The sequence below is a fragment of the Monodon monoceros genome, unplaced genomic scaffold, assembly GCF_005190385.1.
Source record: "Monodon monoceros isolate NGI ecotype Baffin Bay Population unplaced genomic scaffold, NGI_Narwhal_1 Super_Scaffold_22, whole genome shotgun sequence".
In the NCBI taxonomy this organism is placed as follows: Eukaryota; Metazoa; Chordata; class Mammalia; order Artiodactyla; family Monodontidae; genus Monodon; species Monodon monoceros.
Genome location: NW_021703779.1, coordinates 124,025,640 through 124,039,626, shown reverse-complemented (window position 1 = coordinate 124,039,626; position 13,987 = coordinate 124,025,640). Strand labels below are relative to the sequence as shown.

The window sequence follows — 13,987 nt, the reverse complement described above, 5'->3', positions numbered from 1 at the left end:
CCTGGCGCGCGCTGGCACCATGAACCCGCTGTAACGTGCAGGCTGCGCGGCGCGGGGGGCGGGGGGAGGAGGAGGAGGAGGACGGCGCGGTGAAGTTCTCCGCCATGAACCTGAGGGGCCTCTTCCAGGACTTCAACCCGAGGTGAGGCGCCGCCCGCACGGCTTGGGGAGGCACGGCGTCCGTGATGCTGTGGCGGGCGGCGGGGCCTGCCCGAGCCTCCCCGGAAAACCAATCGGCCTCGGCGCCGGCCTGCTGCCTCCTTCCGCGCCCGCTGCCTTCAGCCCCCGGCCCGCCGCCCCATCTAGAACCTCCCGGCCGCGGTCCCCGCCCCGCGGGAACCCCGCGCCTCTCCGCTTGCCCTCCCTCCCTCGTCGCTGTCCCAACTTCCCTCTCTCCGCTCCACCTTCTGGCACCCAATGCCTGCCATGCGTTCCCCGCGCCAGGGCCGGTTCACTTGACTCGACACCCCTACCCACCACCCCAGCTGTTTCCTACAGTTCCTCCAAGCCCTTGAGGTTTCCCTTGGACGTATGCCCATCCCTCGCTTGTTTGCTTCTTTGTGGAACTGATGTCTGAAACACTGTTGAATCCTTGGAGTCCGTGTCAGGGTATGGAAGGACCTTACATAACGCTTTTGGGGGGTAAACCCGACAATTTTCCGTACACGTTTTCTCTTCAGTCTTGACTATAAGTTTACTTGAAGGAAACAGATATTGCTGTCCTGTTTCCCAGATGGGGACTAGCCAGTGGACTGGAGGGAAGGAACACTGGCTAAGGAATCGAGCGTCTGTCCTTGGACTTGACCAAGTGTTCTGTAACTCTCTTACCTCCCCAGGCTGTGAACTCCCTAAAGCAGAGACCGTCTCCTGCTCAAATCTCTATTCCCCGCAGCTCCCACTGTGTCTGACACATAGTAGGCACTTATCAAATGTTTGTGGAACTAAACTGAACCTAAAGACCTGGATTGGAGAGCAGGCCGTATGTAACTGGGGGATCCTCTGCTCATCTGAAAAGTAAGGAGTTGGCCTAGCTGATCTCCGAAGTCCACTGCTCTGTGAAGGGAGTGCCTAGCTCCCTTATTTGGTGGTGGAAGGCACGCACTCAGTAAACCTTTCCTATGCCAGGTCCCATGCCGTCTGCTTCAGCTGCTGAGAGGGCCCAGCGCGCGGGTGGAGAAGGGCAGGCCAGTACATGATTGACAGCACAGTGTGCAGTGTTGTGCTGTGGGAGCCCAGTGGAGACCACCTTCCAGGCCGCTTGTGGGGCGTGTCTTGGGAGAGAGAGAGGATGAGTGTGTGTGTGTGTGTGTGTGTGTGTTGGGAGTGCAGCCTCCTTAGGGACGCTGACATTTTAAGGTTCGAGCCATTGTGACTTACTGGGTGCTCTTATTGCTCTTTGAGCACTACCGAGTTCATGTTCTGTTTAGTCTGGAGGGCCAGTGTCCCCATCACAGTGCAGTCATTATCACTGTTGGCCTTGAAGGCGCTCTGCATAGAGGAGCTTGTTGAGAGCAGGTAATTGAGAACTGACTGCAGCGCCTTCCTCTGCTGTTCCTAGGGGTTAGGATTGGTCTCCAGGGTAGCAGGGCTGGTGCCGGAGTTGGATAGGCCTTGTGTATCTACATTGTTTGACGATGGTGATAAGAAAGATAAGTAAAAGCTGAATTGTTTTGTGTCCTTGGGCCGCTCACTTACCTGTCTGTTTTATAGGCAGAATGAGTATAATCTCTCAGCAGGATAGAGAGGCCAAATTAATGATTGATTGCAAAGCGCTTTACAAATAGAAAGTTCCAGGACAACTTTGCAAGGTGACAGATCATTCGGAAGCCACAAAGAGCTGCCTGGAGTGATGGAACTGGCTAACACTTGCTGAAACAAAATAGTGCTGCCCAGATAGCATCCTTAACCATTTTTTCCTGTGGTAGCTTCTTTCTGCCCCCGCCCCCGGAAATTGGCACAGGAAAATGACAATTAAATACCAGGTATCTAAACAGGTTTATAGTCAACATCAACGTACTTATCAACCCTTTTAACTCTATTGGGATTGAGATGCACATCTCCCTGAAAAGTTTGAAGGTCTTTTATAGGATGCCATTTTCGTTTTCATTTTCTGATGCCGTGTTGAGTCAGTGGGAGAGAGCCGTGTTTCCTCACAGTGGGGACTCCTGAGACGGTGGCCAGCTGATGTCGGCAGGTGCCAGTTCTCAGCTGGTGGTGTGTCATGTCTCGTGGGCACACCTCGTTTTCGACATTGTTCTTTAGTTTTTGCTCCATGCTGAGGAGGACCTTCCAGACAGCTCGAAGAGCAAAACTGAGGGCTGGAGACAGGAGGAAACCTTGTGCCAGGGCCTCAAACCTTGGTGCTGCTTCCTCGCTCCCCGCCTGGAATCCAGAGCCAGTTCAACACCTCCCTCCTAGCCCAGCACATTAGCACATACTGTTCTCTTTGCCGGGAGTTTTTCCCTCTCTCTCCTCCTCTCCTCCTTACCTTGTTAGCTTCTGTTTCTCCTTGAGATCTCAGCTCACTTGTTGCTTGCCGAGGGCAGCTTTTCTGACTTCCCCGCCCAGCACACTGCGCCCTGTTTGTACAGTCTGTGTAGTGTGCTGTGTTCCTCCATCATACACTCATCTGTACCCTTGTTTGACTAATGCCTGTCTCCCCTATGAAACTCTAAGCTCCGTGGGGGCAGGGCCATGACTCTGCGTGTTATGGTACCCTGCATACCTGGAATAGTACCTGGCTCAAAAAGTATTTGTGGGATGGATGGATGAATGAATGAATGAACGAACGAACGAACGACTCACTCTCCAGAGTCACTGCCTTCCTCATGGTCTGCGGCCTGGTTCTCTTTCCTCTCACCTTCTTCCCTCCTTCAGGATGCAGCCATTCCATTGGAGAGCTGGGAACACCACGACACTAAGCAGACCATGGCTGCCTTGACTCTGTGGATTGTGTATGTCACAGGAATAGTCACTGTCATGGTTTGGTGGGCCCCAAGGCATGGGCCATGGCTCCAGATCTCCTTTCCAACCTTTTGATCTTGGGAGTCTGAATCCGCTGCTGTATTGCCAAGGCTCTGGAAAACTACACTGACAGAGAATGATTCACAGCTGTCAACACTCAGATGCCTATTTCCATCTGGCTCAGAACTGGTTGATCATAAGCTTCTTTTTAGTTACATAGGTTAAGGCTTGCTGAAACAGACACCCCGGACCCACCAAGTCCTTCCCTGAATGCCCAAGGCTTCCTAACAGCTAGGGAGCCCTATTTATTGAATAGACAAACTCCTAGAAGTATACGGAATTGACAAACTTGGATCGTGAGGTGTTCCTGGGAGCTAGAGATCTGGGAGTAGGTGGCATTAAGCCGGCACCCTGTCCGCACCACGGAGCCTTGGGATTCTCTGCTTCCTTGTGCAGTTGCTGGCTCAGAGAAGGCCCTTCAGCCCTGGTAGCCAGGCAGTGCTCGAAGGCTGTGAGAACTCTGCTAGAACTTCTGAGTCAGCCGCAGTGAGCTCCAGATGGAGTGTGGTGCATCCCGCAGGTGTCCTGGACTGGGACAAAGGCTGAGGAGCGCTGCTCTGAGCATTCCGTCGTGTGGGGATGGAGCCCTGAGGTCAGTAGCATTTAGAAGCTTCCATATGCTGCAACATGTAAAGCCATTCTGGAGTCCGTGTGAGTGATCTTGTCTCTTATTTGAAGTCTGGAAACATGAATGTGATTGTGGATAATTAACAACAGGCAGCTACCTGACCTTTAAGAGGCATTTGTAAAGTATATGTAAAGCATTACTTCATCACACATCCCCCTGGTTCCTACTGTGTGCCAGAGATGTGCCGGGTGCCCAAAGTACAAGAGTGAATGGGACGTGGTCCCTCCCCGCTCGAGCCCGGTGGAAGAAGCAGAAATAGAAACATTAAAATTCAACACGGGACAAGGCGTTCCAGGCACAAGAACCAAAGAACCCAATGCTGCAGGAACACAAGGGGCAGAGCCACTAATTCTGTCTAGCGTGGACAGGGAAGGTTCCACAGCTCGATTCTGAAGGATATAGTTATAGGCTTTTGTCAGACAAGAGGGCAGGAAAGACATCTTAGAAGGGACAAAGTATGCAGAGGCGCGGGGTCATGGGAGGGCCTGGTGTGTTAAGACAGTGCTGAAAGGTCAGTGTGGTAGGGGCATTGCGGGCAACGCTTGTCACGTGACTTAAAAATACTACACGTAGTGTTAACAATTACTGTAAATGTTTTTGACACATTACTGTTTTTTTTTTAAAGCAGCCTCCAGATCCATCAATAGTGAGTGTATGTTGGTACTGTTAATGAACTCTTCACCACCCAACTGTCTGTTTATCTGTCATTCTGTCACCTCAAACTACCTATAGTAAGAAAAGCTTGTTGATTATACTGAGGCTATTAATAATAGCTGTGACTTCTGGGACACCTACCACGTGCCAGGCACAGTATCACTGCTCTGCACCCATTATCTTGAACCTTCACAACAGCCCTCTGAGTTTGATATCAGCCTTGTTTTGCAGAGTCTTAGCTTGTGAATTCCCTGAAGTCACATAGGCGGTGAGGGGCCAAGTCAGGAGTCGAACAAGTTGGTTTCCTTCTGCAACCTGTGCTCTTTCCGGTATTCATATGCCCCCCTTCTGATTTAGTAGCATCTGCCCACCCCAGCCGTGGTATAGGAGGCCCGATATACTAAGGAGCCTTCTGTTTATGAGTTGTGATTAAGCAAAGCAAACCTTGTATTCGAGCTTACGCATCTAAATGAGTATTATCTTTCAAAGAAGTTACTTAGGGAAAAGGTAAATATATACCTACTCCATTGCTCATACCCCTTGTTACTCATTTGAAATTTCCTTGGAAGCAAATCCTGTAAGAAAATCCATCTCATTGCTTTATAATCATATATCATTTTTTAACCAAAATAGTGCTGCCTAGTTTGATCACACATCCTATCCACTAAACTTGGCTCTGACTGACTTTTGGCCGTTTCCAAAAATCCACTCTCAGTCAAGATTTGGCACCACTGGGGGTATTCAAAAAACGGACTGCAGGCTCTCAAGGCGATTCCAGGAGGAAAGCTCCAAAGATGGTTTGAGCAAGGAAGTGGAATTAGTGCATTGCCTCCCAGGGAGACTGTTTAAAGGAGACACGTCTCATTTGAATGCAGAATTTCTGGTTTCAAAACTGTCATTCCCATTACTTGCTAATTACACGCATGTTTTTCTTGGCTGTGAGTTCTTTGAAGGCCAGGATGGTGAGGTGTTCGATAAGTGTGCTGAGTGAGTGGATGTTGAGTACAGATAGACGTGAGCCATTGGGGAACTCTGTTGTAGGGGAGAGACAGTGGATTGGAGGCATTTTAGGTAGTTTCCTAGGACTTTGGGAGTGAAGCTTCCCAGTATTGAGCTTGGGGTTTCTAATTGCCTTGCCTGATCATAGGCCATGCCTGTACGAGGAGGCTAGAATTTAAGATGAAAGCCTTCAACTCTGGAGATAGGCTCTTTATAACTGACGATTCGTAGTTTGTCACCTATGACCTAATAGTGAGAAAAATGATGGCTAAATGAGATTGTTATAACTTCTCTCTTTTGTAATACTAGTAGCAGCTAAAATGGGTAAAATCCATCATTTACACAGGGCTCTCATATCCCCTTATCTCCATGAGTGGATATAGGAGCAACCCAATGAGGAGAGAGTGACCCACGCACAACCACACAGCTGGGAAACAGTTCCCACAGGCTTGGGCTCTGTCTAGTCCTCCTCAAGAGTGATTTGTTTTTATTTGGCTTTTGTACTTTCTTGTCAGTAAATGACTTTAAATTTTGTTCGTAAGGTTCTGCTCAGTGTAAGAGGTGCAGTTCCTTTAAAACGTTGGGAGAGTGTCAATTAGCAGTTTGTCAGTTGGAGCTATTCTCTAAAGTTGTAAACAGAGAGGCGCTCACAGGGATGTGTCACCCAGACCATGTGTGTGTGCATGTGTGCCTGCTCCAGTTAAAGCCAGCAGCTTTCACTGGAGAAAACTGATGGGTCTAAAAAGAGTCCAGCTGCATTCTTTTGACTTGCGGAAAACAAGATAATAGAACGTTTATACGCACAGTGTCATCTCTTTACTAGGTATATTCCCTCCCTCCCTAAATCCTTTTTCCCTTCCCCCCAAGGTGGAGAGAGGGAATTTGAGGCTCAAGCAGAAAGCTCTGTGTACATTTCAGAGAGGATGCTAGCTTTGTAGTTTGACCCACGTGACGCTACTCAGTGATCTTGTACTGGCATTACAGACTCAGATGAAAGTGGGGTAAATTCACTTTTAAGGTGTAATTGGAAAAGTGAAATTAAGGAAGTAGTGGTTTGATGCCAGAATATCCATTGGAACCTCCATTTGCTGATTTGTGGAGAATTGAGCAGTCTGTTTCTATACTTGGATTCTGGTCTGAATGTTTCTTGAAAAGTAACTCATAGTAGTTTAGGCTTTTTTTATTTTTATTTTTATTTAAATTTTTTTTTTATATTTGGAGCTTTTTATCACTCTTTTTTTTCCTCTACAGTTATCATGGTTTATTTTATTTTATTTATTTTTTTGGGTTGCACTGGGTCTTCATTGCTGTGTGCGGGCTTTCTCTAGTTGCGGCGAGCGGGGGCTACTCTCTTTTGCGGTGCGAGGGCTTCTCATTGTGGTGGCTTCTCGTTGCGGAGCATGGGCTCTAGGCACGTGGGCTTCACTAGTTGCAGCACGCGGGCTTCAGTAGTTGTGGCTCGCAGGCTTCAGTAGTTGTGGCTCGCGGGCTCTAGAGTGCAGGCTCAGTAGTTGCGGCGCACAGGCTTACTTGCTCCGTGGCACGTGGGATCTTCCCGGACCAGGGCTCGAACCCGTGTGCCCTGCATTGGCAGGCGGGTTCTTAACCACTGCACCACCAGGGAAGTCCCAGGTTAGGCAATTTTCAGTCTATTTTGTCAGTTTATTATGACTTGTGTAGAATTTCTGCCTCCAGTCTCTACCAACTACCATCTACCTTACACACTCTTCTCTACCTTCTGTCACTCTTTTGCTCAGAAAATCTTCAGTGGCCCCCTATTGCCTAGTAATAAATTCTAAGGACTTTACCTTGATATTCAAATCCCCCATTCTACCTTTCCCTTGTTTCCTCTGGTGCCTTTTCTCCTGTCTCCCCAGCACTCCCCACCCCAAGATTTACAGAACGTACTCCACGTGTTCTAGTCTCCTGGGGTACAAAATACTGTCTCATGCTTTAAAGAATCGTCTTCCCTTTTTCTGGAATTCCCTATCCCCAAACCCCACCTCCTTTCCCAGCTCTCCCAGGGAAATGAACCTTCCATGTCCCAGTTTGCCATGATATATAGTTGCTTGATCCCCCTCTGCTCCTCTTAGTCTTTGAGCATCTTCGGGGCAGAGACTGTTTCTTTCCCATACGCTCAAACAGTTTTTAAAGTTTTAAGTTAGATTTGTGTGTATTTTGTATTGGTGCCCCATGATCCTTTTCTTCCCTCTGGAAAAATTCTGTACACATGTAAAGAAAGCATCTTTTGTTTGCTTCGATAGAACCATGCTATTTTTATCAACTCTAGCGTTCATTTCCATAATTTCCTTAGGAACTTTGTCTGCTTTATCTGTCATGATTTAGTAGTAGCATGTAGAAGCCCACAATGTATATTTGTATATTTGTACAAGAAATATTGTCAGATTATTTCCATATTCTATGGTCATGTTGTTAGATTTTCATTATTTAGATTTTCTTTATTAGTCATTTTAATGCTTTTTGTTTTGAAGTCTAATTGATCAAATTACTGTCCTAGTAAACTGCTTCTCTTGTCCTTACTCAGTCACAGTAAACCTGTGTCATCTCCTTTCTTCTAATTGGTTTGACTTTTTTTTTTTTTTTTTGCGGTACGCGGGCCTCTCACTGCCGTGGCCTCTCCCGTTGCGGAGCACAGGCTCCGGACGCGCAGGCTCAGCGGCCACGGCTCACGGGCCCAGCCGCTCCGCGGCATGTGGGATCTTCCCGGACCGGGGCACGAACCCGTGTTCCCAGCATGAGCAGGCGGCCTCTCAACCACTGTGCCACCAGGGAAGCCCTATTTCTAGTTTTTTAAAGAGCTTCCATACTGTTCCACAAAGCGGCTCTGTCAATTTACATTAGATAGATTAATAGATAGGCCAGGTTTATTGAAGTATGTTTTACATGCAGTAAATTTTACCGTTTTTTAGTGCACAGTCCTATGAGTTTTGATAAACCCATTCACTTGTGTAAGCACCACCCAAAGATAGAGATATAGAAAAGTTCTGTCACTGCAGAATCTTCCCTCGTGTGCTTTTGTAGTCATCCTTTCCCCCAACACAGCCACGGGTAATCACGGGTGATCTGTTTTCTGCATCTATACTTTTGCCTTTTCCACAATGTCAAATAAGTGGAGTCGTACAGTGTGTTGTGTTTTCAGTCTGAGCTACTTTACTTAGTATAGTGCATTTGAGGTCATCCATGTTGTTGCACGCATCCCTAGTTTGTTCCTTTTTCCTGCTGATGAGCATGCCATTTGAATAGACATACCTCAGTTGGTTTAACCATTCAGCCGTTTTTGGACACTTGGGTTGTTTCCAGTGGCTATTATAAATAAAGCTGCTTTGAACATTTGAACACAAGTCTTTGTGTGGACATATGTTTTCCTTTCTCTTAAGTAAATACCTAGGTATGGGATTGCTGGGCTGTAGAGTAAGGGTATATTTAGCTTTATGAGAAACTACCAAAGTGCTTTCTGAAGTGGCTACACTGCATTCCTACCAGCAGTATATGAGGGTTCCATTTGCTCTACCTCCTTAGCAACGATTGTCATATGCTGTGAGGTTAAGAGTCTAGGTTCATTTTTCCCATCTATCCAGTTGTTTCAGCACCATTTATAGAAGCCCGATTGTTTCTCTATTGAATTGCCTTGGCACCTTTTACCATGTATGTACAGGCATGTTTTTGGACTGTATTCTGTTCTCTGTGTCTCTCCTGATGCTAATCCTACATTGTCTTGATTATTGTAGCTCTATAGTAAGCCATGAAAACATGCAGTATAAGTATAGTTTCTCCAACTTTGTTCTTTCTCACAATTGTTCTGCCCATTTGAGGTCTTTTGCATTTTCATATAATTTTTAGAGCGAGTATGTCAATTTCTGCAGAAGGGGCTGCTTGGATTTTCATTGGCATTGCACTGAATCTTTTTTTTATATATATTTATAGCAGCTTTATTCATAGTTGCCAAAACTTGGAAGCAACCAAGATGTCCCTCAAAGGGTGAATGGATAAATAAACTGTGGTTTATTATTTATTCCAGTGGAATCTTGTTTAACACTAAAAGGAAATGAGCTATCAAGCCATAAAAAGACATGGTGGAACCTTAAATGCATACAGGCATACCTCGTTTTATTGTGTCTTGCTTTATTGCACCTTGCTTTATTGTGTGTTTTTTTCCTTCCAGTTTCATTGGAATATATGTGACATACAGCACTGCGTAAGCTTAGATACAGGATATTGATTTGACTTACATACATCATGAAATTATTACCACAGTAAGTTTAGTGACCATTAATCATCTCATATAGATACAAAATAAAAGAAAAAGAAAAAATATATTTTTCATTGCGGTGAGAACTCTTAGGATGTACTCTCTTAACAACTTTCATGTGTAACATATGGCAGTGTTAATTACATTTATCATGTTGTAAAATACCTGTCTAATACTTATTTATCTTATAACAGGAAGTTTCTACCTTTTGACTGACTTCATCCAATTCCCCCTCCCCTAACCCTGACCTCTGGTAACCACAAATCTAATCTTTTTTTCTATCGGTTTGTTTTTTTCTGAGGTATAATTGACCTACAAGATTATGTTAGTTCCTGGTGTACAACCTAGTGATTCTATATTTCTATACATTCTTAAATGATCACCACAATAAGTCTAGTTACCATCTGCCACTATTCAAAGATATTATATTATTTTTGACTATATTCCCCACACTGTACATTTCATACCCATGACTCATTTATTTTGTAGCTGGAAGTTGTACTTCTTAATCTCCCTCACTTATTTCTCTCCTCCTTTCCTCTCCTCCCCTCTGGCAGCCACCTGTTTATTTTCTGTATCTATGACTCTGTTTTGTTATGTTTGTTAATTTGCTTTTTTAGAGTCCACATATAAATGCACTTATACAGTATTTGTCTTTCTCTGTCTGACTTATTTCACTTAGCATAATACCATGTATGTTCATCCATGTTGTCACAAATGACAAGATTTCATTCTTTTTTGTGGCTGAGTAATATTCCATTACACACACACACACACACACACACACACACACACACTCCACATCTTTTTTAAACATTCATCTATCAATGGGCACTTAGGGTGCCTCTATATCTTAGCTACTGTAAATAAGGCTGCAGTGAACATAGGGGTACATATGTCTTTTTGAATTAGTGTTTTTGTTTTCTTCAGATAAATCTCCAGGAGTGGAATTGCTGGATCACATGGTAGTTCTATTTTTCATTTTTTGAGGAACCTCTATACCATTTTCCATAGTGGTTGCACCAATTTATGTTCCTGCCAGCAGTGCACAGGGGTTCCCTTTTCTTCACATCCTCACCAGCACTTGTTATCTGTTGTCTTTTTTTTAATAATAGCCATTCTGACAGCATAAGATGTTATCAAACTAGACTACTTTCTCATACCATATACAGAAATGATTAAAGACTTAAATGGATTAAAGACTTAAATGTAAGACCTGAAACCATAAAAATCCTAGAAGAAGACATAGGCAGTATGCTCTTTGACATCAGTCTTAGCAATATTTTTTTGGATATGTCTCCTCAGGCAGGAGAAACAAAAGCAAAAATGGGACTACATGCATTGAATCTTTTGAATAATCTGATGAGTATGGTAGGCTAAATAATGTCCCTCAAAGATACCTACTTCCTAATCCATGGAACCTGTGTATATTACCTTCTGTGGCAAAAAGGTGACTATTATCTTATATGGCAAAAGATGTAATTAAGTTAAAGATCTTGAGATGGGGAGAGTATTCTGGATTATCCAGGCAGGCCCTAAATGCATTCATGGGTTTCCATATAAGAGGGAGGCAGAAGGAGATACTATTAGGAGGAGAAGGCAATGCGATTGAGGCAGAGAAAGAGATTTGAAGACGCTGCCCTTCTGATTTTGATGATGGAGGAAGGGGCCCAAGGTAGTGCAAGGAATGCAGCTCTAGAAACTTGAAAAGGCAAGGAATGGATTCTCTCCTAGTCTCTGGAGACATGGCTCTGCTGACACCTTAGTTTTAATGTAGTGAACCCCATTGTGGACCTTTAGCCTGCAGAACTATAAGAGAATAAATGTGTATTGTTTTAAACCATCAAGTTCATAGTAGTTTGTTATAGGAAACTAATAGAGGATGTAAATTTTAACAATATTGAATTTTTTAATCTATAAAAATGGTGTATCTCTCCATTTATTTAGATCTTTAATTTTTTGGTAGTGTTAGGTTTCAGAGTATGTCTTGCACATATTTTGTTAAATTTATCTCTAAGTATTTCATATTTTGATACTGTTGTCAATGGTAGTTTTTCATAAACTTTTAATTTTAAATATTATTAGGTTTATAGGAAAGTTGCAGTAAATGATAGTTTTTTTTAAAAAAAGTGTCCATTTTCTCATTGCTAGCATATAGAAATGCAGTACATTTTTTTGTATATTTACCTTGTATCCTGCAACTTTTGCTAAATTCACTTATTAGATTTAGTAGCTTCTTTGGTAGAGTACTTAAGATTTTCTACATAGACATCACGTTGTCTGCAAATATCAGATTTACTCCTTCCTTTTGAATCTTTATCCCTTTTATTTCTTTTCCTTGTATTATATTTGTGGCTAGAACCTCCAGTACAGTGTTGAATAGATGTATTGAAGTGGACATACTTGCCTGGTTTCCAGTCTTAGGGGGAAGGTATTTAGTCTTTAACCATTAAGCATTTTTGACTATGTTTTTTTCTAGATACCCTTCTAGCCCTAATTAGTTTAGAGCTTTTATCTTGAGTGAGTAGTGAATTATGTCAAATGTTTTTTCTGGAACTATTGAATAATCATATGGCTTCTCTTTTTCATTCTATTAATACAGTGAGTTACATTAACTGATTTCCGATGTTAAGTGAAACTTGCAATCCTGGCTAAAGCACACTTAATCATAATGTAATATCCTTTTTATATATTGCTGGATTCAATAGCCTGTTTTTTAGGGGGTTTGCATCTGTCTTCATGAAGGATACTGGTATGTAGTTTTCTTTCTTGGTCAGGTTTGGGTATCAGGGTAATGCTGGCTTCATAAAATACTGGGAAATGTTCCCCTCTCATCTTTTTCTGCAAGAGTTTGTGAAAAATTGGTACTATTTCTTCCTTATGTGTTTGGTAGATTTTGTCTGGCCCTGACATTTTCTTTGTGAGAAGGAGTCCAACTGCAATTTCAGTTTTTAAAATAGATATAGGAATATGAATATTTCTTCTTGTGTGAACTTTAATAATATCTTTATTTCAAGAAATGTATGTGCATAAAATTGTTCATAATATCCACTTCTAATCCCTGTAATGTTTGTAGGATTTGTAGTGATGTCCCCGCTTTCATTCTTTGTATTGGTAATTTGTGTCTACTGTTTTTTTTCTGATAACTCTAGGTATAGGTTTACCAATTTTCTTGATCTTTTCAGAGAACCAGCTTTTAGTTTCATTGATTTATTTTTTCTTATGTGGACCATTTTTACAGTCTTTATTGAATTTGTTACAATATTGTTTCTGTTTTATGTTTTGGCTTTTTGGCCGCAAGGCATATGGGATCTTAGCTCCCCGATCAGGGATCGAACCTGCACCCCCTGCACTGGAAGGCGACGTTTTAATCACTGGACTGCCAGGGAAGTCCCTAGTTTCATTGATTTTTCTCTAACATGTTTCTTACGTAGTTCATTGATATTTGTGTGTATATTTATTATTTACTTCCATTCAGTTTTTTAAAATTTCCTTCTCTTCCTAGTTTTTTAAGGTGAATCATAGATCGTTGACTTGAGAACTTTTCTACTTAGCATTTGATGCTGTAAATTCCCCTTAAGTATTGCTTTAGCTATATCTCACATATTTTGGTATGTTGTGTTTTCACTTTCATTTAGTCCAGAATTTTAAAAATTTTCCTTGTGTTTTTTTTCTTTTACCTATGGATTATTTAGAAGAGTATTGTTTAATTTGTAAATATTTTGAGAATTTTTCAAATATCTTTAAGTTATTGATTTTTAGTTTAATCTCATTGTGCTTAGAGATTTACTTTGTATGATTTCAGTCCTTTTACATTTGTTGAGGCTTGTTTTATGGCCCAGAATTCAGTCTGTCTTGGTGAATGTTCCACGTGCACCCGAAGTTGCACTTGAATTTGTATTCTGCTGTTGTTGGGAGGAATGCTTTATCAATATCAATTAGGTCATGTTGGTTGATATTGTTATTACAAACTTGTATATCCTTAGTAATTCTCTATGTGTTCTATCAGTTACTGAGAGAGAAGTGTTAATTTCCAGTAATAGTTGTGGATTTTTCTGTTTCTCCTTAATGTTTTAATTATTAATGTTTTCTACGTGTATTTTGAAGCTTTGCTATTAGGTACATAAATATTTACAGTTGCTAGATCCTCCTCCAGCACAAATCACCTCTTTATCATTATGTATGCTCCTGTTTGTCCCTGGTAATATTCCTTGTTCAAAAATATATCTTAGGGCTTCCCTGGTGGCACAGTGGTTGGGAGTCCGCCTGCCGATGCAGGGGGCGTGGGTTCGTGCCCCGGTCCGGGAGGGTCCTGCGTGTCGTGGAGCGCCTGAACCTGCGCGTCCGGAGCCTGTGCTCCGCAATGGGAGAGGCCACAACAGTGAGAGGCCCGTGTACCGCAAAAAAAAAAA

At 42.9% G+C, this 13,987-nt stretch overlaps 1 protein-coding gene across 1 annotated transcript in view; it reads left to right on the top strand.

Annotated features, from left to right (window-relative positions):
* The first annotated feature begins 24 nt into the window (after positions 1-24).
* Positions 25-13,987, top strand: part of TMEM185A (transmembrane protein 185A) — a 31,612-nt gene continuing 17,649 nt past the window's right edge. Inside the window, exon 1 of the mRNA XM_029240644.1 lies at positions 25-142. Within this exon, the coding sequence (XP_029096477.1) occupies positions 105-142 (38 nt within the window). The 5' untranslated portion in view covers positions 25-104. The remainder of the gene's footprint in view (positions 143-13,987) is intronic.